A 27,906-nucleotide genomic window follows, 5' to 3' on the forward strand; every position below is an offset into this window, starting at 1 on the left:
CCTTATCTCCTATTGGTTGTTTTCATTCCTTTATGTGTTTGGGTTGTTTGTTTCCGGGTCATCAACATGGCTGCTTTCGGTGCGAACATGTGAGTGTGTGGATGGAGGAGATCAGGAGATATTCATAGATCAGGTTTGAGAAAGTGAGTGTTGAAGAGATATTGGTTTGATCTGAATGAGTGTTAGGCTTCATGTGATTAGTAAATATTCAGGGTTACATGGATTCAGGTCTTCTGAGTCTGGATAATGGTGTCATGATTGTGGATTTGCACACGTTTTCTCAATCGATGAATAGATTTTGCGTGTTTTGATGCTTGTAGTGTGAATATAGTAAATATGCATTGCATGCATTTCTCTGAGAAGATCTCACTCTAGTGATCTTCTTTCAGCTATTTGTATTAAAGCACCATGGCGTCAGCAGAGGCGGATTTCCCACGTGGTGGCCCAGCCAAGAAAACCTCTGAGAAACCTCTGAAGCCTCGTGTGGAAGTGGACAATCTTTTTGAGGTAACTCAGGCCCTGATGATGATAGTGTTCCTCACTCACACACACACACACACACACACACACACACACACACACACACACACACACACACACACACATTGATTTCGTTGTTGATTTCGACACTGAACTATATTTTGTTGCCTTCTGTACTACATGTCATTATTTATACACTCATTGTCAGGAACTTCTCACTGACCAGAGTTGAGATTTAGATTGGTCAGTGAGTTCAGGTCTGGTCGAGATGTTTATTTTTCATTGGGGTAAGGAGTCTCCAGTGTCAGTGTTCTGTAACAGGATTAAAACTAATATTTAATCAGCACAAAATACTTTTCATTTTTATGTCATCGCAGGTTTTTGTCATTAATTTTAGGAGATACAATTTTTTTTAATGAATATTATTATTATTATTATGATTATGATGTGTGTGTGTGTGTGTGTGTATATGTATATAGTGTATATATACATGTATGTATGTTATTTTCAGTTTAGTAAAAGATAAAACACTTCAGGACATGATTTCTTTTAAATCCTTGTGGCTGAATGAGCAAGAATCTCCACAAGCACACTCCAAAATCTAGTGGAACATCTTTCTAGAAGAATGGAAATTGTTATAATGCCAAATGGAGACATGTGCAATTGGATGTTTTAAAAAGCACATATGAATCTTATAGTCAGGTGTCCCAATACTTTTGTCCATATAATGTATCAAAGGTTCTGTCGCATAGTGGGAATGAGCAGATGTTATGGTTGGCATTCGTCCATGGGGCAAATAAGTTAATGAGTAGTTTTATTAATAATGTTTTACTTAAGCATTTAATAATGAATTTTAATACATTTATCACAGTAAATTGAGGTTTATTTTTTACCTATCAGAAACACTTAAACAGACAGTGATGAATAAATGGTTAAAACTGTCTGCTACTGTGCTAAATGGAGGTAAAACTATGTGGGGGGTCTTGATGTCCAGTATGTACAGGGACCCCCTGTATAACGTCATACTGTGCACCCATGTTTATATGACCTACAAAAGGATCAGACGTTAACATTTTCCCGGATGCGTTTGTAGACTCATGAACCCGTAGTGAAAAAGAAGAAGAAATCTCAGAGCAAGCATGAAGATGAAAAGGCGGCCAAGAGGCAAAAAAACGAAGGTGGTCTGAAGCTAAACACGGCGAACAACGTGGATATTCTCCATATGAAGGTAGGTGCTGACAAGGCTATTTTCTCCCACTCAAACCCATGTAGTCTGTTTTTTCCATCATGCTGATACAGCTTTTGGTCTCCTAGATCGAGTGAAAATAAAAATGTCATTATATATTCTATAAATATTGTGTGGTAAAAGTTTCGGGGAGAACCACATATGACTGGAAAAGTCAGGTGTCTCTACTTTTATTCATATAGTGTATGTACAATATCACGATTTAACAAGATTGAGTATGCAGACTATTGATCATCTAATTTAGACGACGTTAAACACGGACCGTGTTTAATTTTGGATTGATTGGGACATAGATGATAATTGGGCGACTTTGTAACGGTATTATTGCAAAGAAATAATTAAAGCTGCGTCTCATCCTGGTTATTCCTCCTCTTGCAGAATCTGAAGGTGGGCACCATGATGCTCGGCTGTGTGAGGGAGCTCTTAAACTTTGAGGTTGTACTCGGTCTCCCTAATGGTCTTAAAGGCTACATGCCCGTCTCTAGCGTCTGTGAGGCCTACACAAAGATCTTGAGCCATGCACTGGACTCTGGGACCGATCTTGAGGTAACTGAGTCAAGATATTGTACTCTTTAATTATCAATTGATAGTTATCATTACAACACCCTATTTTATTATGTATGAACAATGCTTTTACTTAAAAAAAATTTTTTATAATCTTTTCCCCCATGTACAGGAATTTGTGTCTCCCTCCAACCTCCTCACCCCAAGCCAGTTGGTCAGATGTGTGGTTTCATCCCTGGAATTGTCCAAAGAGGGTTTTATCAGTCTTAAATTGTCTATCAACCCGAAAGAGGTGAACAAGGAGCTCAACTCCAGCTCCCTGAAAGCAGGCATGGTGAGAAACCGTAAATCGGTCAATTTCACATACAAACCATATACATTTCTGGTGGGTTTTTTTTTTATACTCTCTCAAAAAATGTGCTAAAACATTTCAAACAGAATAAAGAACCAATGACCGTATATTTAAACACCCCTAATAAAATGAATATGGAATATTGCTTGTTGTATAACTGATTAGCGGTGGATAAATAAGAGGAAGATTTTACAAAACCTTTAAAATCAGATTTGGGGGGAGTTTCATATGGATTGAGAGATGGATGAATAGAGAGGCACAAAAAAAAAATATGTTGAATTGATATTTCTCTGTGGTTCCAGACTCTCAGTGGTTGTGTGGAGAGCATCGAGGATCACGGTTACCTGATCGACATTGGAGTGAGTGGAACCAAAGCTTTCCTGCCCAAAGAGAAAGCAAACGATAAAACCGAGGCAACTAAAAGAGGTAAAAACCTGTCAATAAACACTTTGTTCATGATCTTTATAAAGGTTAGAAGGATAATACATTTTGTTTGTTTCATCTTACAGATCTGATAGTAGGGCAGTACATGATGGTCTTACTGGAGGAGGTGAAGAATGAGGGACGGGTGGTGCGTGTTTCTATAAACCCTACGGCGGTTAATCAGGCCTGCGCAGAGACGCAGCACGGTTGGACACTGAGTAACCTTTTACCCGGGTTATTGGTCCAAACCTGCATTAAGAAGGTATGAATAAATGAAGACATGAATTCAATAGTGAAGAAGAATAAACAACGTCGCAGCATAATTTAACACGAACATTTGAACAGGATGAGAGAATAATTATTATTATTATTATTATAATCATTGTATTTATTTTATATGGAATATGTTGAGCAGGTCAGTTTTATTCTATGAACCAAAAACAGATATAAATATAATATATTTATAAAAATAATATATTTTTTTATAATATCCTGTTTAGTCCAAATCGAGATTGTTGCACTTAATATTATTATTATTATTATTATTATTATTAAGCATCTTTATATTTAGCAACCAAAAAGAACACTTAACTGTTGGCTTTTCCACCAAAGAGTATTTCTCATATACTCATTACTCATCAGCCTTTATTTATTATAGGTCACAGCTCATGGCCTGATAGTAACATTTCTCTCATCGTATACCGGACTGGTGGACTTCATGCACATCGACCCCGAGAAATTGTCCACTTACGGTGTAGGGGACGAGGTAAGCGATCCTTAAATGTCGACTATAAATATATAATCATACATTTTTCGGAATATTTTGAAGTCCTTAAAATCCTTCTCTGTTCAGGTGAAAGCTCGTATTCTCTATGTGGACCCGTCCTCTCGTCTGGTGGGTCTGTCTCTGCGCAGCCACCTCCTACCACCAGGGGGCATCATATTTGACAACGTAATGAGTGAGCGAATAGGTGAGGTGCTGCATGGTTGCAAGATGACTGCCATACACCACCACTCAGGAGCCATGATGGAGCTGCCAGATGGGACCACTGCCTTCGTGCACGTGAGTCGCACCGAACACCACGGACATGCAGCTTTTTTTTTTTTTTTTTTTTGGGGGGGGGGACATCATCCTGACTGAGGTCTGATTTATGGTCTTTGAAGGTGCAAACTTTATTTTTATGGTTGGGTGTAGCTCACTAATGGCAAACCTTCAAAATCTCAATTATGGATTCTGTGAATATGAGATGCAGCAAACACTAATTACTACAGGAGCAGGAACGTTTATCCAGTAAACCCAAATAGTCCTTGACTCAAAACAGAATTAACCGGAAGCAGTTTGTCAGACAAGACCTAAAGTGTGGCACACTTCTAAACATTATATTATGTTTCCATTATATACATTTTGAAAGAATTGGACAAATTTAACAAGCACCTTATTTTATTCTGTGAATATTTGCATCCTGCATTTGTTTTCACTGCTGTAGTAGAGGACATTCTTATTTTTTTGTCATCTGTGCTTACGGGATTTTTCTATAAGGACTCTGAAATATTTTATTTTAAAGTTAAACAAGTTTATTAAGCAGTATATAGGACCTAAATAAATCAAAAACAAGCTCTTTGCTCAAAAATATCTGATATAACGGAATAAATAATTGTGGGAAATGTTGGGAAAAGTAGAAAAAATGATCCTTTAAGATTTTCCTGGATGTTTGTGTTACATAGCAGGCCAGAAAGAATAAGAATGTGTGCCAATGTGTAGAAATGTATGCAAATGTGTTGGAACATAAGCTAATGTGTACAAATGTAAGCGAATGTCTGCAAATCAGCTAATCGCAGGTATAAAGCTAAAGTTTATGACTGGAAGATGACAGTCATGTTTTTGTTGTGTGTTAAGTTTTTCCTGTGGTAAAAAAATTAGATTAGTGTTAGATGAATGCTAGCTAGTGCTTCTAAAGTGCAAATGTTGTCCAATATTTAAGTATTTTGACAGGACAATAGAGTTAATAATCTCATAAGGAGTAAATGAATGTTAGCATTATGCGCCGATTGTTTTTTTTTTGTTTGTTTGTTTTTTTTAAGCTACGAAAGGTTATAACTGAATGCTAATCTGATTTAGGTTCTTTTAATATTTGTGAAATTTTCATCTTGAAAATAATTTTCTTTTTATTTGTCTGCTCTTTTTAGAAAAGCCATTTGAAAGAATCCAAAGAGGTGTTTAACCCAAACCGACTCCTCGCTCAGCCTGAACACACACTGAGGATAACAGACTACAGCCCAATGGAGCAGATCCACATGGCTACGCTGCGCAAGTAAGTGCATATATATATATATATATAATGTGTGTGTATGTGTCAAACAAATTAGTACACGCTGTGGAAATGCAGTCTTCCGTAAATGAATTAAAAACTGGTTAATATATTTTAAAATATATTAGTATATTTAGTATATTTTAAAATTCTTAACCCTTTTCTTCAAAGGGCAATCATCGAATCGCCCTTCTACAGCTATCAAGATATTAAACCAGGGCAGATGGTCGAGGTAAGAAAACCTAAACTTGCTCAAGGTTCCCTGAATTTCTCCAAATGGAAAAGCTGCATGTTCTTACGTGTGGTGCGTGTTCACAGGGCACGGTGCAGAGCCTGGAGAAGTACGGCTTGATTATCAAAATCTCAGACCACATTAAAGGCCTCGTTCCCAGAATTCACCTGGCGGATATAATCCTCAACAACCCTGAAAAAAAATACAAGGAAGGCATGAGGCTCAAATGTAAAGTGAGTTATTTTTGATAGGGTTTTCTATTAATGCTTTTGTTCGAATATAATAGGTTTGGAGTAACGTCTTATTTAGATGCTCCGCATCATCCAAAATGAATAATAACCGAATACAAAGAAAATGGTTGAAAAAATAAAGAAAACGTGTGTGTGTGTGTATATATATATTCCAACCCTCTTACTTACTAAAATTAACTCCCCACAAAGACCCTAATCATAAACATTTCTATAATCATTTAGCATGACTAACATCTATCTTTATTTTTATTAAGCATAAAAAAAATCTATTTTTTCCCCTATTTTCTTGGAATAAATGTTTTCTCTACTGTACGTGTGTGTGTGGCTGCTCTCCAGGTTTTATCAGTGGACTACCAAAATAAGAAGATCACAATGAGCAGGAAAAAGGCTCTGATGGAGACGACACTCCCACTTATCCTGTCCTATGCGGATGCCCGTGTAGGTCTCGTATCCCACGGCTTTATCGTCTGCATCAAGGATTTTGGCTGCATCGTAAAATTCTACGGTGAAGTTAAGGGCCTGGTGCCGATGTCTGAGCTGACGTCAGAGCCCTTTGACAACCCGTGTAGTCTCTTTTACATAGGACAGGTTAGAAAACTGCTTTTATTGGGTTGTTTTTTAAAAAAAAAAAGAAAAGCTGATCACCTGACAAAAATGAACAGGGCATCAATGAGTCCCATTAAAAAATTCCATTATTTTGGCCATTTACATTTAAATCATTTTTTTTTTTTATCTCTTTAACTTAGAACTGGTGTTTTTGTTCTACTGAACAGGTGGTGAAAGCGAAAGTGCTTAAATGTGATGTTAAAAATGAGAAGCTGCTCCTGTCCTTTAAAGCAGTGAGTCAGAGGGACATCGAGAAGGGTCAACACGTCAAATTCGACTTTAAAATCGGAAAGGTCAAGTATTGTTCACCTTTTAGTATTTTTTTATTTAAAATTTTTTTTAAAGGAACAACTTTTAGTGCTAATGAATTTTGCAGGTTAAACCCAAATGTGATTTTTTTTTTTCATTATTATTGTAATGATGATTTTCTTTCTATCTTTAATTTTTCCTACGTCTTCAGAAAGTAGAAGTGATTGTACGCACGAAAAGCGATACTGCTGTTGAAGTGTCTATTCTCCCAGAAGAGATACCTGCTCTGCTTCCCACGGCGCAACTTTCTGACCATGTGTCCAACTGCCCTCTGCTTTTGGCGGGTCTACAGGAAGGAGACACCATCTCCAATGTTGTGTGTCTGAGCCAAAACAAGGAAATCATCGTATCCTTTTGGGCTCATTTGCTTTTATTTCAGCAGAAACGTTCATGTGATGTCATGAACTCGTGAAACTCACCGTTTGGTTGAAGTGTTTTCGCTATATAGTTGGGTGTGTGTATTTCTTGTGGTTAGTTTCTGAAAGCAACATTGATGTATATTTATATACATATGTATATAAATAGTGATGGAAAACCCTAAGAAGACAGGAAGTAGTTTGTAGACTTTCTCCAATAAAATTTTTTCTTATATAATTTATATTTCTTATCATTCATAAATTATTTCTTTACTATTTTTATGCGTATTAAGCCATTGCCTTTATAAAACATCTGGCTAAAAATCTTTAAAACACCTTTTTTTATTTATTTTTTTTTATGGGGAATTCCAAACCTAGGGCATCTTTATGAAGCAGAAAATGACTTTTTACTGGAGGTGTAAATACATTTCCACTCATAGGGTATTATTTAGACATACTCTTAAGTATTTTGATGTTTCAAATAATGATCATGACCGGGTCGGATTTTACCAATACAGATAGCTAGGTTCGATCATACTTGCAGATAACCGATTAATTAACCGATAGTTGATTAAAATGGATACTGGAAAAAAAAACAAAAAAACCCAAAAAACTAATGTAATATAGTACTGATTTTTACTACAAAAATAAAAAAAGTACTTAATCATGAAAATGTGCTAATTTAAATATGAACATATTATATTAATAAATATTGAGAAAAAAAAATGACTCATTCAAACTAAAATAAAAAGCAACAAAAAAAAATTACATCCAAAATAAATACATTTTAGATAAACAGCATGTAGTGTCAGTGATTCGCCTCTAGAGGCCGCTTTCGTACTGTATAACGCATCCCGGAAAACCTAACAGTATAGGTTTTTGCTGATAGTTCCAGCAATCGTTGGTACTATTAATTCAGGGGTGGGCAATAAATTTTTACAAGGGGCCACATGAGAAACCTGAATTGTGTCAGAGGGCCACACCAACGATAATATTTTAGGGATGCACCAAAATGAAAATTAAATTCAAAAGGCAATGAAATCCATAATTTTTTGTGTTATGCCTTTTGCCTTGGCACCATCACTGGAAAACTTTCTTGCCTTTTCAAAAACGTCCTCTACAGACGGAGTGCGCATGCTTGGATTGACTTTACTTTTCTGCGCCGCGTTCTTCTCATATTTAGAAGGCAATCGGGATGTTTGGATTTCAGGTGATAAACCCGACTTGGAGAAACTCTTTGCAGATACACCCCCTCTTGAAATTTCAGCATTGCATGTTCTGCACATCGCTCTCCGCACACCGCAGACATGTTGCTCTTATCCAGATAACCGTGTGCTGGCTGCGCTTTTTTATTGCGTCATTACAATTGTGTTTCTGCCGTGTTGTTTTGGTGATATAGGTATTTCGGCCGAACATTTTCGGTGCATCCCTGTAATTTATGATTGGCCTCACGCGGGCCGGACAGGGACGTACAAAGGGCCGGATGTGGCCCGCGGGCCGTAGTTTGCCCAGGTCTGTATTAATTGGTGATTAATTGGCACCCGTAGTGAAAAATCGATGTCTATGGCAAAATAGATTGAATAGTCGACCTCTAGTTGTGACCCAGTAGTGTAGTTTTCCACCAGACAATATTATTTATTGTGCACTTTTCCACTATTCAAACCCAGATTTAGACATTCTGTTTGATTTATTAAATAGATCAGTCGTAATGTGGAATTTCGTGTGATCAAATTTCAGAAACAAAATACACTCGACAGATTTACTGTTATTTCAAAAGTGGCGTATTCCAAAGTTTTTGATGATTTGGGAGAATTTGATTCTTGAGAGCGTCTTTCAGCTTGAGAGCATTTTTTATTTCTGCCTTGTGCTGCTTCCTGGTGTCTGAGTGGTATGTGTTACATTTTCATTGACCATGAATATGCCTTTATCCTGCTAAATGTCCAGGTATCGATCGACACATTAATCTAAGCCTTTTTCCTTCCTCACTGCAGACCACTAAACTCTCCACTTGAGTGCATCTTGGGTGTTGTTTTTAAAAATGGTTCCCAATTGAATGTGTCCTACACATAAATGCATGTGAATTATTAGATACATGCCTTGGCTTAGATAGATTTATACACATTGACGAACATACTTTTGCTATTATGTTATTCACTGCCTGAGACGACTCATGTCCAGCATTTAGCTTAGTTTATCCTGAGCATCTCAATTAAGGTAAATAAATGTTTGGATTTCCATCACAAGAGAAAGTGCTAGAGACCTTCCCATAATCCTTTGTTTCTTAACCAAACCATTTAGATTCTCAGTAAGAAGCCCCTACTGATTGCGGCTCTCGAGGCGGAAAACCTGGTTAAGTCTTTCTCTGAGCTGCAGGTGGGGATGGTGATGGTGGGCTGGGTGAAGAACATCATGCCTTATGGCGTCTTTGTCAGCTTCCCCCACGGCCTGTTTGGCCTTGCACCTAAAGCTGTGAGTCACAGTAATAAATAATTATAATTATTTTGTTGCAAATAATTTGTATTGCTTTGATCCAATCAGTCACTGAAAGCTGGTATCATTTGCTCTTACCAATTTAAAAAAAAACATGAACAAATGCCCAGAACCCACAAAATAGAAATATGAGGTGCAATTAAATGCTTAAGTGGAACAAAATCTCAAACACTATGGAGTATTTTATTAATCAGTGATCTATTATTTAATTCTGTCTAATAGGTTATGACTGACAAGTTCATCACTGACACTGCAGGAGTGTTTGAGGTAGGACAGACCGTGCTGGCCAAAGTGACCAACTTGGATGAGGAGAAGCACCGGTTCTTGATCAGTCTGAAGGTATCGGATGTGAGTTTGGCAGAATCCAGCGCTCAGGCCAGAATGATCCAGGGTCAGCGTGAAAGATTAGCTGTCTACGACGCAATGAGCTCAAAAGGTAAGCGAGAAATGAATGATTGGGAATGAAAATAAATATAGAAACAAATACATTATTAAGTTTATATTTCTTTAGTTAAATTTTCATCCATACTTGGTATTAGACCTAAAAACCTAATTGAAATCAGCGTTTTAGAGTGAAAGATGTTTATCTCAATGTTTTGGACCAAAGTTTGTCGACACCTGATACTTGTTATTTTCGAACATCCCATTCTACATTTAGTTTGTTGTTATAAAAACTTCAAATTCTAGTGGAGCATCATACCAGAAGAGTGGGAATGTGTTTGTGGAGATTTGTGCTCATTTAAGCCACAACAGTGTTTGTAAAGTCAGGTACTGTTGTAGTGTAAAGAGGCCTGGGGTGCCGTCAGCAGCGTTCCAGTTCATTCCAAAGGATTCAGTAGGTTTAAGGCTGGAGTTCTATAGCAGGACACTTCAGCCTAGGTCTTTGTGCACAGGAGGAATTGTCATGGTGGAGCAGGTTTGAGACGCTATAATACTATAATTCAAGTGGACAGGCACGGTTGAAGTCGGCAGTGAGAACTCCTCCGCAAGAGGGTGCTTTGATGGTCCTGATATTTATTCAATTTTAAATAATAAAAATGAACATAATTTGAAAAGAAGAGACTTTTACAAAATCTCCCAGACATTAAATATTGAAATCCGTATAAAGCATAAAAAAATTGATACATTTTAATCCCTGCCGCAAAGATGCTCCTGGGTTTGGGTTATAGGGGTGGATTTATTCACGCATTTAAAAAATATTCGTCAATCCGTGTAATTTGCTTTCAATTGAGTTTTTTTTTAAACCAGACAGATGATCTAAATTAACCAAATCAAATGGTTTTATAGTTATTTCAATCATAAACATATGATTGAAAACCAACACAATTTTCAGAGAATTCAGGTTTTGCCTTGAATTTCCATCTCTTCTGATGGATTGTGGTTTATTGTTCTCCTCCCTGCAGTTGACTCAGACTTGCTGCAGCAGCTCTCCTCCGTGTCACTGGGGGATAAACTCAAGATGACCGTCGACGTGACCAGAGAGGACGGCTCTGTCGTCCTGACCTCTGATCAGCTCAGCCATGCCACAGTGCTGGCCTCAAAGTACCACGTAACAGGTCAGTCCATCAAGCTACAGCGCTCTTGCATGCGTTCATTGCGGTCAGAAACATTGTCACTAACAATACAGGTGTGGATGTTCTAGATGTGAACACAGCACCAGGCAATCAGGTCACTGCTGTGGTGCTTCACATTGATCTTTTGACCTCTGAAGTGCACGTGTCCCTTCTGCCGACGCTCACAGCGAAGAAGAAAAAAGTGAGTAGATAGGGAAGTACTATTAAAGATTTTTTGTGTGTCAGGCTCAGGCATGAGCTCAGGCAAAATAAATTAAGGAAGTTTGTCTTGCTGTGTGTTTATCACGGGCAGATTTTATGATCTATTGATTTATCTTCTATCACTGGATATTACGAAAGTCCTAATAGGCCATTAATGAAAATGTTTTTTCTATTTTTGTTTTCTCGTGATCACTTCTTTTTTTCTGTGGCTCATCCACACACCCGCAGCTAAATATCGTTATGGTTCTTATCCATGATGCTGCCTCTAGAACATGCTCTTATGCCGAATTCACAGAAACAAATGAAACACTGATCATGAGGAAACGATGTTCGTTATGTCAAGATTGCAAAAAATTGAAGTCGAGATCACAAGAAAACAAGAAGGAAAGAAATATTATAATGCATGGCCTCTTAGGACTTCTGTAGAATATATTATAATGTATACACTCCATATAATTTACATTTTAAAGTTGTATTCCCTTTTCATTTCTACAGTTAACTAAAGGCTCCCAGTATTCCGCAACCGTCCAGTACGTGGACAAAGACTTTGCCGTGATCTCATTGGGCGCCACCGGTCACCTGACCGTCATTTCCACATGCAATCACCTAAACGGAACGTTCCATTTTGAATCAGAAAAGCTCTCTGTGGGTCGTAAAGTGACCGTGACTGTAATTGAACCCAGCAGCGAAGATTTGGGTGGACAAGCTCTCGTAGACTATCAGCTATCAGCTCCTGTAAAATGCAACCAAACCACGTCTCAGAATAGAGATGAAGATAATAAATATAAGATCGGGGCCTTTGTGACAGCGACGGTTAAAACCATTAAACCTCTGTGCGTACTCATGACTTTGCCGGATGGAGTCACGGGAAGCGTGCACGTTTCTCAGGTCCAGGAGTCGCCCAAAATAGGAGGATTCCCCACGTCATCTCTTAAGGTCGGCACTGAAGTTAAGGCAAGGGTCCTCGGCGGTCGTGAGATCAAGAGCCATAGGTAAATAAATTTTTTAAAAATCATTTAAGAATAGCAGGTTTTAGAATGGGTATGACTCGAAGGTGACTTTGCTCCACAGGTTTCTCCCCATCACACATCCCAACCTCGTCTTCTCTATGCCTGAGCTCACTCTCCTCCCCAGGTACATGAAACACTGCTAGTTCAGTAACATCATTTGTTTGCCATTTTCACTGCATTAACACGACTTTCTTTCAGTAAACTGGACGACAGTGTTGACGTCACCTCTCTGGTGAACACGTCTAAATGGGAGAGCTATAAACCTGGACAGGAGGTCACGTGCTATGTATCTAAAGTAAGCACCGTGTTTATGTGAGCATCCAACACTAATTCATTTTTCATGCAAACTGAATAACTTCACCTATTTTTCTTATTTAATGTGTTACTTTCCCTTGCATACAGTACATTCCAAAGACAAAGTGTCTTCATGTTGAAGTGTCCCCGAAAGTCTTTGGACTGGTGGAGTTGCTGGCAATGACCACAAAACCTAGAGTAAGTAAACCTGTTTTTACAAGATCGAGACTTAAACTGTGCTGGATACAAGCAGCAATTCAGTTAATGGTGGACAAGGACTTTTTTCTGTAATGATAAAAGTAGAATTACATCGAGTTTATACAGTTTGAATAAACAAATTTATGTCCAGGTGATTTTTTTATTTTATTTTATTTATTTTTTTATTTATTTTTATTTATACTGTTCCATTTCCTTGAACCTCTGTCCACTTTAGAGGGGTTTCCCCCGACTAAGGATTTAGATAGTAGAATCAGAATTGTCAAATCTTGCATATAGTTGATCGATAGTCACGTGTACGTGAATACGACGTGGCCGATTCCTCGTCAAATTTTAAAGCCAAGATTTACAGAACATCATATACCATGTATCTTTATACAGGACAAGCAATATCCAAAAACTATTTGGATCAATGACCTTAAAAAAATGCAAATAACTGCAGACGGGATTTGCATTTCACGTCAGCAAATCAAATTAAATCGGCTAAATTGCAATGCATTGCAACATCGATGCACTGAAAACCAATACAAAATTTGAACAGAATATAACCACATAATTTCCCAGATATCAAATATTTAAATCCCTATATATATATATATATATATATATATATATATATATATATATATATATATATATATATATATATATATAATTTAACCCCTGCTGCAGAGATGCTCCTTGGTTTTGGTTAGGGGTGGATTTATTCACGCATTTTAAAAATATTTATTTAAAGCTCCAAATTTGTATTTGCAGCATCAATGTATTGGGCTGTATGTTTAAAAAAAATAAAAATAAAAATTAGCGCGGTAGTTGTATGTAAAATCAGACATTGAGCACCCCCATTTAACCGAAATGGCATGATCCTCATTTTAACACACCTCTATGAAGATTCGACTGTGAGATTGGTAGTTGAAATCAGTATCGAAGCATCGAATCTTCATATATTAATCTATTCGGCGTCACCCCTAGTGCACTGTAGCCTCAGGTTCAGTTTCCCAGCTGACAAAAGTAGTGCCTGATTTTAGTCTTGTGCTGTTGTTGCTCATCCGCCTCTGAGTTTGATGTGTTGGGATGCTTTTTTAGCTCAACACTGTTGTAAAGAGTGGTTATTCGAGTTACCATAGCGTCCCTATCCGCTCACACCACACATCTGGTCTTTCTCCTCTGAGCACTCTCATTTACACAGCTATTTTTTTTTCACCATCAGAACTGCTGTTTACTGGAAGTTTTGTGTTTATGAATTCTTTTGTGAGCAAGCCTGAGACTGCTGTGTGTCTCAGATAAGCAGATTTTTTTTTCATTCTCAAAATAGCACCATAAATAATGATCAGAGTCAATAAGATCACATTTTGTCCTCATTCCTATAGTTGATATTTGCTTTAACTCAAGCTCTTGACATGAAGCTGTGATTGTTCACTGAATAGTAAAATACTTGCTGATTTGATACTGTACATGCCTCTTTTATGTATGCCAGAAGTATTCATTTGTTTTATGCATATGTTTTATGTGTGTGATTGCCTCAAAGGCAAAGTTTGAACTTTAAACTGAACCCAAGAAAGAAAAAATCGAATTTGCCAAGTGATCTATTAAGTTTCCACCTTGGCTGTAAAACACCTACCAAATAATTTCAGCAGATGCTCATCTGCATCTCAGAGTAGTTTGTTGAACTTGTTTAAAATGTTGTGCCTAGACTTCAAAATAACTCCTGAATTATTTATTTTTTTCTGTCCCAGGAGGCAAATCACCCACAAAAGCTCTTCAAACATGGCCAGTGTGTCTCCGCGAAGGTCGTCCAGGTCGTCCCCAAAAAGCTTTCCCTTCTCAGACTTTCCCTTATAGGTAACATTTGAAAGCGGATCCCCTCAAAGAAGTCGTGGTGTTAATAAAACATGATGTGCTTTTAAAAAAGATAAACCATTATCTCATGCTCTCATGCAGTAATAGCAGAATGCAGTTTGAGGATCAGATACAGCTGATGTAGCGGTAATGGATAATCCCCCCCCCCCCCCCCCCCCAAAAAAAAAAAAGACTTAAAATTGATTTTGGGTTCACAGTATTCTGCTCTGCCAACTAACGCCAGCTTTCCCAGTGCTTTTTTAATTTGCTGAGTCATATGCTGAATATATATATATGTACTGTATATAGTGTGTGTGTGTGTGTGTGTGTGTGTGTGTGTGTGTGTATTTCCGGATTTAAATAAATTGGCAAAAATTAAATGGATAAAAATTAAATGCATTAGTTTACATTTGCTAGACCCCATTTGGGTTATACAGGTGTGTATATCATTTTCTAAAGATATGTTCTACGTATTTCAGCATACTTAAACAAATGTCTTCATTCCTTCCATCCTTTATTCATTTATTCCCTCGAAACGTGGAAGTGTCAGGATTTTTTTACTTTTTAAAAAAGAAATATTTGAAGCAAACAGCAAAAAATTCCTAGTGCGAGACTCGAAAAAACGGAAGTGGCACTATTTTGCGCATCCGCAAAACAAAATGAGTTTTACAATGCACAACAATTTGATTTCCATTATGGAGTGAGTAGTCACAGTGACCCTGCACTATCTCTAGTTTCTTTTTTATACCTCTGACATTGTTGTGTATGTTTTCAAGTTTAATATAATAATAAAGGTAATGTTGCGCTCAACTTAGGGTTTTTATATATATATATATATTATATTATATTACACACACACACGAACACGCACTCAAGTATGTGTGTGTGTGTGTGTATATATATATATATATATATATATATATATATATATATATATATATATATATATATATATATATATATATATAAAATATAATGTATGTGTATACTCGTATGTTTTTGCATGCACACACCACTGCGATCATGATGTGGCTCCCTCAGGTGAGCTCATTGTTTCCTGTGTTCCCACAGGGACGCACACTCTCGAGAAGGGGGTCGTTACCATGGGCATGGTGTGGAAAATCAACCCCCAGAAGGGCTTGTTTCTGAATCTGCCGTTCGGGAATTCCGGCACGGCGTGCATAACCGATTTATCAGACGATTACGAAAACGCTCCGCTTGAGCAATACAAAGAAGGCCAGATGGTCAGGTATGTGTTTCAGTGTTTACAAGTGCCATTTATTTTTATTTAATTTAATCAAACAACAAAACATAACAGAACATAAAAAGAGAATTTGTTAAAAAAAAAAAAAGTGAAAAATCAACGGAAACGATCAATAAAAAGGAAACAATCGATAACCAAAAGCGCAATACACAATAAGTTGATGCAGTAAAAGACAGATGTTAAGAAATAAAGATGAGGTGTGTGTGTGTGTGGGTTTATAAACAAAATATTTTTGCATGTGTCCTCAGGTGCTGTATCATTGGTGAAGAAAATGGAAAGTTCCAAGTGTCTTTGCGTCTGTCCAGGTGTGTTACAGCAGATCTATTTAAAATTTGGGGCTTTCTTTCTTTTGTTCTTTCATTTTTATTTTTGTTTCTTTCTTTTGTTCTTTCCTTTCTCTCTGTCAAAGGTGGAAATCATTTCCCTTAATTGCTGAATGTATATATTTTTAAATAATAGACAATGGATTGTTTGAATGATCCGTTTTTAATCTAAATAACCTAAATAACCTAAATAATAAAAATTATTCTAATTATTTACAATTTGTATTTAATAATTAATATTACAACAATGTATATAAATAAATTGATGACCAATTATTAAAAAAAAGCAAAAAAAACGGTGTTCTCTTTGTGCAAGAACAGGAATAGAAGCTCTGTGGCTCTGAAGAATTGGCAAAAAAAATCATTGTTCATGACAACTTTTTTTGATGGATTTATTGTAATTTTTACCTGCCTGCAAAAAGATTAGAGACTTTGCCATATTGCAGTATAGATGTTAACTTTAAACTTTTTATAAAAAAATATATAAATGTCCTGTTTTGATTTACTATATTTTAGACTGGCTGATAGAAATAGTATTTCATATTCATTTTATTTGCTGAATTGTACACAGGATCCACTCTGGGAAATTCTTGAAAGTCAAAGATGTGGACATCAGCTCTGTCTCTGAGCTCCAGGAGGGACAGATCATCCAGGGTTATATTAAGAACGTTGGAGAAATGGGCATATTCATCAGGTATTACACACATTAAGATTTTTTGTTTGTTTTGTTTTTTCTTTTTTTTGGCAAATTATCTAATAATAATTTGTATGTATTTGCAATCAGTAACTTAGAAACTAATTTTTTTCTTTATTTGTAAAAGATTATCCAGATCAGTCACAGGAAGAGTCAAGTTTCAACACGCTACAAACTACTTTGCTATCGATCCTGAATTGTTCCCCAAACACGTCTCTCCGAATGCACTGCTGACAACCAAAGTTCTTAGGTAAGATTGCACAGATACTGTTTAATGGTCTGGAAATCTTTTAATCTTTTATAGCTATGAAGGTTTCCTTAAGAAGCCAAGTTTATAAAAGGTGTTCAGTGCCTTTGATATGCTTCGAAGTGCTGTAGCGGTTTCTGAATTTGAAGTTTTTGTCCAAAGTTCCAAGTCTAGATGATTACTATCAGCTCTCTCTCTCAATGTTCATAACCATGGTATCATCATAGACTTTAAACCCTGTCAGGTCACAGATGATTTTGGTGTTCGGCCACTTTTCCAGTGATTACTGCAGCATCTTTCTTCTTGGCATCAGCTCAAACTTCCTCCATTTGTCCAAAATCGATCAGAACTCAGCAGGCCGGCTTCGCTCTGATACTCATCCTGGGCAGCATTTTACATCTTCGCTTCACATTTTATACACTGGCTTTCTGTAAACCTAAATTTCCCTCATCACATGCAAGTGTTGAAGACGACCGTTTATTTTATTTAACATTTTTTTTGTCTTGTTTTCTCATATTCTGGCAACATTCTTCTATTTTCAGATTTCGTGACATTCTTTCATTTCAAACAAAGTCAGCTTTTCCAAATGTATACTGTATCTAAATTGTAATGGTGTGTCTGTATATAAAGTATGTCACAAAAGTGAGTACACCCCTCACATTTCAGCAACCATTTTATATATTCTCAGGGGACAATACTATAGAAATGAAACTTGGTATTATTTTACGGTAGTCAATGTGCAGCTTGTTATAGCAGTACAGATTTACCGTCCTCTGAAAACAACTCAACATTTTGTGTGAGCACCAGTGTTATCAAGCACTGCCTTAATCCTCCTGGACATGGACTTCACCAGAGCTGCACAGGTTGTTGCTGGGATCCTCTTCCACTCCTCCATAATGACATCGCAGAGCTGCTGGATATTAGACACATGACACTTTTCCACCTTTCACTTGAGGCTGCAACACAGGTGCTCAATAGGGTTCAGGTCTGGAGACATACTTGGCCACTCCACCACCTTCACCTTCAGCTCCCTCAGCAAGGCAGTTGTCATCTTGGCAGTGTGTCTGGGGTCGTTATTATGTTGGAAAACTGCTGTTTGGCCCAGTTTCTAAAGGAGGACATCATATATTCTGCTCCAGCAGCACTCATGCAGCCCCAGACCATGATGCTACCACCACCATGCTTGGCAACACACAATTTTCTTGGTTCTCCTCACCAGGATGTCACCACACATGCTGGACACTATCTAAGCCAAACAAGTTTATCCTAGTCTCATCAGACCACAGGACATTCCAGGTTCCAGTAATTCATGCTGTTGGACAGGTTGTCTTCAGCAAACTGTTTGCAGGATTTCTTGTGAGCTAGCTTCAAAAAAGGCTTCCTTCTGGGACACAGGCCATGCAAACTGATTTGTTGTATTGTGTGGCATATGGTCTGAGCACTGACAAGCGGATCTTCCACTTCTGCACCCTCTAATGCAGGGGTCACCAACGGGCCTTTTCTAAAAAATAGCTGTTTCCTACTCTGTTAAATCATTGTTGATAATTATTATGAGAAATCATTAACATGATCAGTGTCTTCACATCGATGAATATCATTCATTATTAATAATAACATGTAATAAAAGGTAAATTGAGAAAATGTGTTATTTCAGATCAAACTAAAAACTGTGTGTACACACATTAATCGGTACCCAAGAAGTAGCTCTCAGTTTCAAAAAGGTTGATGACCCCTGCTCTAATGTAATGCTGCAGCACTAGTGTCTGTTTTTTTAAGCAGCTTCTGCACCTGACACACAGCACGAGGACTCAACTTTCTTTATCTGTTGAAACTTAATCTAGTATGTAGAAATTATAGGTCACATTGTCGTGATGTTTTTGTGCTGTGGGATTTTTCCTAATGTTTGTTTTTATGTTTAGCATTGACGCAAAGACCGGCCATGTGGAGCTCTCTTTGCTCCCCGAGGACACCGGAAAAGCAGACATTCTCCCAGAATCCCTTGGGCTTCCACTGCGCCTCAAGGGAAAGGCAAAGGAGAAGCACGACAAAAAAAATGCTACGAAGAAGCGCAAGATGTCTGAGAGCCAGCAGGTGTGTCTCTATTTGTGCATGCTCACTGTGTGTGTGTGTGTGTGTGTGTGTGTGTGTGTGTGTGTGTGTGTGTATTTATATGGGGTGTAATAGTACACGAAATTCACGGTTCGGTTCAATGCAAAACATAAAATTGCTTGTCGTTCTTATTAACGCAGTTTACAAATGTTCTTAACATTTGTAAACCTCAACTGTTTACAATTTTAAAACAATTTAATGGTTAAATAATATATAAAATAATATTGTATTCTATTTTATAAAATATAAAAAATGTAATTAATTCAATACACTTTATTATATTGATTAAATTGAGTAATCAAGTAAATTGACAAATTAAATTGATTAACAACATTATTGAAAACATTTCATTTCAATGTTTACATTTGTTGGATCCCATTTGGGTAATACAGAGATGTATATGTAAATGTGTGTTTTACATTTTAATATTTAATTTTCTAAAGATCTGATGAAACAGTTAAGTATTTAATAAATGCCTTCAATCCTTTCATCCTTCATTCATTCACTCCCTGAAATTCTTGAAGCTGGACATAAAACGCTAAACAATCCATAGCGCTCGCGTTAGCCGCTAGCCGATAACACTAGCGCTATGGATCCTTTAGCGTTTTCATGCATGCGCAAAACAACTCTTATTTCAGTACGGAGCGAGAAGCCGCAGTGACACTGTGCTAACTTTAGTTTCTTTTTTTTATACCCCTGGCATTGTTGTGTATGTTTTATGGATGGATGGATGGAAGGAAGGAAAGAAATGGTGCCCCTGAAACACAAAGGGGTTAAGGGCATTGCTCAAGGGCCCAAGAGTGGCAGCTTGGCGATACCAGGGCTTGAACCCCTGACCTTCCGATCAGTAACCCAGCACCTTAACCACCGAGCTACCACTCCCCTACATAATGACTTCAGTGCAAAACTGAGATTTTACACAGATTGTAACTATGTTCTAAAACTATGTATGTAAAAAGGATTGCATTCGGTATTCGTGTGCACCGAACTGAAAGCCCTGTAGCGAATTTTGGTACGAATAAGTGTAGCGTTACACCCGTGTTTTTATATATATATGTATATATATTCTACTATACTCTACTACACTCTAGAGTACTCTAGTTCCAGAAATCTAGTTTCCTTCTACCTCCCAAAAGCCAACCTATATGATCACATTGAAAAACCATGTGTTCACAGAGCTGGCTTTGTGCACAGGGGCATTGTCATGCTGGAACAGGTTTGGGTCTCCTATTTCAAGTGAAGGACATTTTACACCTGAACCAACCAAACTGGCACCAGCCACAAAGTCACTGAGAAAATATATTCTCGCATCGAACATTTATTCTGATTAATTTGGAAATGTAACTGAAGTTTTTGATTTGCATTGAGGTTTCGTTACATGATTCTCATCGGGATGCGGAGGTGTAAATATTCTAATCGAATGCATTCGCTTTTTTTTTTAATCTACAGAATGAAGCTGGGCAACAGAAGAAATTAAAGAAAGAAGAAAAGGCTGCAGAGTTACAGAGGAAGAAAAAAGTTGCGAAGGAGCCACAAGCTGAAGATCAGGATAGTGGAGTTGAGGTGTATTTCAGAGAAAAAGACAAGAACAAAACAAAGAAAGAGGTGAGTCTAAAGATTTGCAATATTTCTTGTAACAATTTGATTCCTTTGATGTTTTAACTACAGTGTGGACAAATGTATTTGGGCAGCTGATTTCTTCAGCCATTGTGGTAACAGTTTGGAGAAGAACCACATAAGTTAAAAGGACACACTTGTAAAGGATTCATTGTATAGCAGTAAATAGTCCATTCACTTGATCTAGGAGGCCCAAACCTGTTCCAGCATGACAATTCCCCTGTGCACAATGTGAGCTTTATGAAGATATGGTTTACATGGTTTAGAGTGGAAGATCTTGAGTGGCCTGCTAGAAGGCTCTGACCTTAACGATTCCTTCATTAGACACCACAGACCTCCATCAGCTCCTGACTTTACAAACACCCTTGTGGCTGAATGATCACAAATCCCCACAAGCACACTCCAAAATCTAGTGGAACATCTTCCCAGAAGAATGGCGCTTGTTATAATAGAAAACGGGGACTAAATGTGTAATAGGAACTTTAAAAAGCACATACAAATTTTACGGTCAAGTGTACTTTTGTCTGTATAGTGTATTTTGGATTGGAAGGTCAATTTTATCAGTCCAGTCATAAGGTAGGTATATAAAGGTACTCAAAATGCTCCTTTTTTTTTTAAAGGGTAAAAGTAAAGCTGCAGCCCCAGAAGAACCAGGCAGGCTCCAGGTAGCATCTGATTTCTCGTGGGACATAGGGCTGAGCTCTCTCAAACCTGCATCTTCCGCCCAAAATGCATACGAGTCCAGCGATGAAGAGCAGGACGATCACAGCAAGGTAAAAATAATTAAAGGTTATAATGATTAAAGTAATATTGATTAGGTAAAAATTTATTTCGATTAACAATTGATTTTTTATCAGACCTTCTTGCATCGAGTTAAAGGTTACGCTACCTTTAACGTTTCTCCTCAACCCGTCCGTTTTCTTTCCCAGACACAGAAAAAGTCTCGGCGGGAGGCAGAGCTGGAACGTAAGGAGGCGGAGCTGAAGCTTAGCAAGCTGGAGGCGGAGCTCATGGAGCCCTCGGCCCGACCGGAGAGCGCGGAGGCGTTTGAGCGGCTGCTGCTCTCGTCACCAGACTCGTCTCTGCTCTGGTTGCAGTACATGGCATTCCAGCTGCAGGCCACACAGATCGAGCAGGCTCGTGCTGTCGCTGAGAGAGCCCTCAAAACCATCTCCTTCAGGTGCGTGCCTGAGAATTACAGTCAGCTCCAGAATTAATGGCACCCTTGGTTTACAAAAAGAAAAGGTCTTACAAAAGGTTGAAAATTTTGCACTTTCTCTTCATCATGTTTGTTTGGCCTCTGTGTCAGAATATTTGAGTCAAACAGGAAGTCATGGGTTACTCCTTAAATGTTCTTAAACAACAGATCTTTGGCCATGAGAATTATTTCTTTTCTTTTTTTTTTAAGACTTCTTTAAATAGTATAACAAATTAAAGACTGGATTAGTTTTTATTGATTTTATATCAATTAAATTTAGTGTAATCTTTTTTTATTTTTTCATGTTTTTACCCATTTATACCAGTTGTGCTGATTATGCAAATCTATTCAATTGATTTTTATTTGTATAGCGCTCTTAACAATGAACATTGTCTCAAAGCAGCTTTAAACAGATAATGTGGTGATACACTTATAAAGAACATTCATTTTTAAGTTATGGCCCTGATGTGCAAGCCCGTGGCGACAGTGGAAAGGGAAAAAAACTCCCCGAGATGGCATAAGGAAGAAACCTTGAGAGAAACCAGACTCAAGAGGAAACCCGTCCTCATCTGGGTGGCACCGAATGTCCATTTAATACAGCTAAACGATATTGAGATGTACAGTGATGGTGATCAGATGCAAACTGTAGTCCTGTGTCAGTGTAACAGACTGTTGACCTTGACTACAATCCAAATCCTCAGAGTTCCTGTTCTTAGTCCGTAATTTCATGGATCCCCAGGACGTTGATGAAAACAAATAACCTGCATTTTTACTTTTTATTTCTAAGTAGGCGTGGATGATCATAATGGTACAGAAGTTCACTCAGATACTGCGGCGTGAGTCCTTCAAGTGCTTCATACGTCAGTAGTAGTATTTTATAATCAGTGCGAGATTTAATAGGGAGCAGTTTACTTACTGCTGGAAGGACACTTGCTGCTGCATTCTGAACTAACTGAAGCGTATTTATACACTTACTCAAACATCCAGACAGTAAAGCGTTACAGTAGTCTAATCCAGATGCAACAAAATCATGGACTAGTTTTTCTGCATCCTGTAACGACATCATATTTCTAAGGTAATATTGGTAATATTATTCACGTGAGCCTCAAAGGAAAGACTACGGTCAATAATCACACCGGGGTCCTTGACTGCTGTACACACTGAAACAGAAACACCATCCATAGATGCTGCGTAATCGGAAAAATGTACTTCTAGCTGCATGTGGTCCTAAAAAAAGTACTTCCATCTTATCCGAGTTGAGCAGAAGGAAGTTATAAAGCAATCTATACATTTTAAACCATGTCAATTATAAAAGCTAGTTATCATGGAAGAAAGAAAGCGCTAGATATGGTGTGTCTGCTAAACACTTGTAAATCTCTATATGTATGCAAATACATTTATTCTCATACAGGCTCTACTGTAAACAGTGTGAGGTATCCAATGATTTGAGTTTTGTTTGTGTAGTATTATGTACTTTGTACAATATTCACATAATACTTACTAATATTAAAGGAAAGGTGGCAGCTCAGTGGTTAAGGATCAGAAGGTCGGGGGTTCAAGTGCTGGTATCGCCACGCTTGAGCAAGGCCCTTAACCCTCTGTGCACCAGGGGTACTGTATAATGGCTGACCCTGTGCTCTGATCATGGGATATGCTGTAAAGCACACGTGATCACCTTTCTTTCTTCTCTTTCTTTCTTAATAGATATAGATTAATATATAATATCTAAAATAAAAAAAGCCTTAAACTGACAACTAATTCTGGAGACTGTTTGTTGTTTTCTATAGAATAATCATTTTTTAAAAGTGTCACTGGACATTTTGCATGTGGTCCCAAAAAGAAATTTTTAAATTTTGGACCAGATGATGGTTAGAAAATCTCTGGAAAAAGTTTGTGGACACCTGACCGTAAGATTCATATCTGCCTTTTGAACATCCCATTTAACATTTTAGCTTCAAAGATCTTCCAATTCAGCTCAAGTAAACCCTATTTTCATTGAGCTGGCTTTGTGCATGGGGTATTGTCATGCTGCAGCAGGTTTGGGGTCTCCTAGTTCAAGTGAAGGGAAAAATGTAATGCTAAAGCTAACATCCTATGCGATTGTGTGCGTTTAATTTTGTAAAAGTTTGGGGAAGAACCACAAATTGGGGAAAAAGTCAGGTGTCCCAGTCCATATAGTGCATGTTTAATACCATTGGTACATGGTTAATTGATTGCATGTTTGTGCTATGCAGGGAGGAGCAGGAGAAGCTGAATGTGTGGGTAGCTCTGCTCAACCTGGAGAACATGTACGGTACTGAAGAGAGTCTTCAGAAAGTGTTTGAGCGAGCCATTCAGTACTGCGAGCCCATGCCTGTTTACCAGCAGCTGGCAGATATTTACGCCAAGTCCAACAAGCTCAAGGTGAGAATCTGCCCCTTAAAAAGAACACGGAAAATAACATCGGATCAACAATTTCGTTTTGCTTCAGCTAATAATCACGCATTTGAATTAAACGTTCTTTCGGCAACATTTTTTTTTTTCTCAAAAAGTCTGTTTACTGAGAACTGTTTGTATTTTTATAATGTGTGTGTGCATGCAGGAAGCAGAGAACTTGTATAAGAACATGGTCAAGCGTTTTAGGCAGGAGAAGGCCGTGTGGCAAAGTTACGGATCCTTCTTGCTGCGTCAGGGCCAGAGCGACGCCGCCAATGCTCTCCTCCAGAGGGCACTGCAGAGTCTGTCCAATAAAGAGCGTGAGCAATATTTATTCTTTTTATATAAGGATTTTTTTTTTTTTTACATTTTCTATTCACAGATATTTGCAATAAATGTATTGTAATTTATTCATTTATTCCGTTTTAGTTATTAGTTTTTAGCTATCCATATTTTCAAGTTGCGTTGCAAACATGGATAGTTGACCATAATTTTGCCATTTCAGATGTGGACTTGATCATCAGATTTGCTCGGCTGGAGTTCCAGTACGGGAACGAAGAGCGAGCCAAGGCCATGTTCGAGAAAGTCCTGAGCAGCTATCCAAAACGTACTGACCTGTGGTCTGTCTTTTTAGACCTGATGATGAAGCATGGCTCGCAGAAAGATGTCCGGTGAGTTGCAGAAAACCTGTAAGCTAAAACGTCCCCTTTATACGACTGCAGATCCAAAACCTAAATATATATTGGAGACTAGGGATGGGTTCGTCACGTGTCGAGAATTGTTCTGTGGTATGATTACTGGATTTATCAGTCGTTCAGATAAGCCTGCATAGGAACAGGATTATTCAACACAAACAAGATTACAGTGTGCTGATAAGGAGACTTACTGTATGTGACAGCGATGTTAGTCATCAGCAGGATTATTGTGATGTATTGAACATAATGGTTTTTGCACAACACGTAGTAAATAAATCTGGTATTTTCTACTGTATATAGTTCTAAAATATTAGCTTTTCCTGAACATAACATTTCCAGGCCAGTCACATCAGATCTTTTTCATCCTAGCTTGAATCACTACCCAATTCAAATTTGCATTTACCGTATTTTTCGGTCTATTAGCTGCTACTTTTTTCCCACGTTTTGAACCCCGCGGCTTAAACAACGAAGCTGCTAATTTATGAATTTTCCTGGGTTTTTCCCGGTTTCACAAACTTCAAGCCAAAAAACTGAGCCCCATAACATTAGACCAATTAAATTTCCGAACGGAAACGAAAAAACGCACCTCACCTGTGTTCTGAGCTGCACGGCTTCGGGAGAAAAAACTTTTTTTTAAACGCACGATGTTGCCAAACGATAAACTCCAAAAAGAAATTGTTGTGAAAGGAAGGAGGAAGACAGTGAACAATGACTTACTTGGTAGGCTACTGTTTAGATACAAGCCGTTGTAACGCGTTGAGTCTGGGTGAAGGGAGAGCTCGCTAACTCCAGTTGCAACAGAAATCATATGAACACAGACAGGTTTCCAAAACTCGTGCTTTTTTATTATTCTTGGCAACAGCGTTACGGGTTAGTCAAAGAAACTTAGAAATGAGCATCAGTAAATAATAAGAACATATTCCTCGGTCTTGCACACATGCAATAATACTCTTAAAGGAGCCACAACATGTTTCACCCGTGTAACAGACACTGTCTTTCGTTAAAGCCTGTGTAAAGTTCATTAGTTTCAGTGTTGAGACTGCGGCTTATAGACAGGTGCGGCTTATTTATGTTTAAAATAAAAATCTTTGTCAAATTCAGTGGGTGCGGCTTATATATGGGTGCGCTTTATAGTCCAGAATTTACGGTATATCCTTTTCTTAAGCTACATTGAACACATGAATGACCAATAATCAGAGTTTTGGCAAAATAAAAAACAATAATCTGAATTTTAGGCCTTAAGTTATAAATTGGCTGTTCTAGGTTTTTTTATTTATTTATTTTTTTTGTATTAGGATAATTTTTTTAAACATGCCTTAATTTTTGAATGTCTGTTCCTTTACCTTTAATGCTACAGCAGCATGATTTATTTATTTTTGTTTGCTTGTTTCCGTGGTGGTGTTCTTTCTTTCACTAGTCCAAATATAATTTGCTTTATTACGTCAACAAAATCTGAATGACTCCTTTTCTCTAGGGCCCTGTTTGATCGTGTGGTCCACCTGAGTGTGTCTGTAAAGAAGGTCAAGTTCTTCTTCAAGCGCTACCTTGACTACGAGAAGAAGCACGGCACACCCGAGAGCATCCAAACAGTGAAGCAAAAAGCTCAAGAGTACGTGGAGTCAAAAGGAGCCGACGCTGCAAACTAGAACAGTCAGTCATTTTGGAACTGTTCATCCCAGGATCCAATAAACATGATGACAATAATCCTGATCGAGTGCATCTGGAAGGACGGAATGTCTCTTCATTATGCTTTTATGTCTGATTCCATGTAAAATTGCATCTGCTTGTCTGGATTGTTTTGTGGAATCGAATTGACGACTTAATAGGATTGATATACATCAGCCTTTTAACCAGAAGAAAACAAAAACAGATGATCTAAAGGCTGGCCAGAATTATAATTTTTTTTTTAAATAAATGGAACAGAAAAATGGAACAGGATTAGAAGTTATGGGTGGGGGGATTAGGGGGAAGGTTTGTACCATTACCATGAATGCAAGATTTTGTAACTGAATGAATTAAACCGTTCCACATCAGTGACTCTTCATAAAGAGCTTTATCCACAAAACATTTTATTCAAAAACGAACAAAATTAAACATCAAACTGTACAAAATAAAAAAAAAAACGTATTAATGAGTTGGCCCTGATACATGTCCAGTAATGGGGAAGTAAAGTTTAACTGCTGATTATTAGTTCATATCGTCATAGTTCTTTTACTCACTATACAAGGCCCAATAACGACTTGCAGTACCTTTCGGACAGAACAACACATTTTTTATTATCTACATACAATAGCCTTTAAACGTCAGGCTAAAACAGACTGATCATCATGCATTTCTATCATGTCTGCGTAGTTACACACTGTTTTTGTAAACAGTGCTCGTCACACACTTGCAGCAGTTCGGTGTTGTTTCGCATTAGTTGCTTAGAGGCGCCTCTTGAGATGAAACTGGCTGAGCTGTTTACCTGCACCCCCACCGGTCGACTAATCACAAAAGTAAAATAAAAAAATTGCCAAATATTTTTGCCAATCAGGTGCTACTTCTCAAGTCCACTAGGCCTCCAGGGGTTGTGCATTTGGAGGTTGTATCTCGTCTCCTCCAGTAGTGGTGGTCAGATCTTGTGTGCTCAGAGTTATAGCACTTGTAGAGACG

The 27,906-nt window shown here is 37.8% G+C and overlaps 1 protein-coding gene across 1 annotated transcript; it reads left to right on the top strand.

Annotated features, from left to right (window-relative positions):
- The first annotated feature begins 18 nt into the window (after positions 1 to 18).
- On the top strand, positions 19 to 27,287 carry pdcd11 (programmed cell death 11). The gene is made up of 36 exons (XM_083523051.1): positions 19 to 143; positions 390 to 507; positions 1,574 to 1,708; positions 2,105 to 2,272; positions 2,403 to 2,564; positions 2,885 to 3,008; positions 3,092 to 3,267; positions 3,664 to 3,771; positions 3,859 to 4,068; positions 5,193 to 5,317; positions 5,486 to 5,546; positions 5,633 to 5,779; positions 6,134 to 6,385; positions 6,571 to 6,696; positions 6,864 to 7,058; positions 9,367 to 9,537; positions 9,781 to 9,994; positions 10,962 to 11,114; positions 11,201 to 11,313; positions 11,829 to 12,325; positions 12,405 to 12,467; positions 12,542 to 12,638; positions 12,746 to 12,835; positions 14,590 to 14,695; positions 15,764 to 15,941; positions 16,205 to 16,261; positions 16,851 to 16,973; positions 17,101 to 17,223; positions 19,140 to 19,311; positions 20,779 to 20,934; positions 21,567 to 21,719; positions 21,876 to 22,126; positions 24,379 to 24,547; positions 24,726 to 24,879; positions 25,065 to 25,230; positions 26,729 to 27,287. Exons 2-36 carry the CDS (start codon positions 409 to 411, stop codon positions 26,898 to 26,900), a joined length of 5,466 nt encoding a protein of 1,821 aa, XP_083379177.1. The 5' UTR covers positions 19 to 143; positions 390 to 408; the 3' UTR covers positions 26,901 to 27,287.
- Positions 27,288 to 27,906: the final 619 nt, after the last annotated feature.

The sequence above is a fragment of the Silurus aristotelis genome, assembly GCF_946808225.1.
Source record: "Silurus aristotelis genome assembly, chromosome: 20".
Taxonomy (NCBI): domain Eukaryota; kingdom Metazoa; phylum Chordata; class Actinopteri; order Siluriformes; family Siluridae; genus Silurus; species Silurus aristotelis.

Bases quoted from the DNA above. Each gene is read 5' to 3' on its own strand.
- pdcd11 (XM_083523051.1), top strand. From the start codon at position 409: ATGGCGTCAGCAGAGGCGGATTTCCCACGTGGTGGCCCAGCCAAGAAA. The intron at 16,974-17,100 runs GTATTACACACA...TATTTGTAAAAG, and splicing joins GAAATGGGCATATTCATCAG to ATTATCCAGATCAGTCACAG. The intron at 24,548-24,725 runs GTGAGAATCTGC...GTGTGCATGCAG, and splicing joins CCAAGTCCAACAAGCTCAAG to GAAGCAGAGAACTTGTATAA.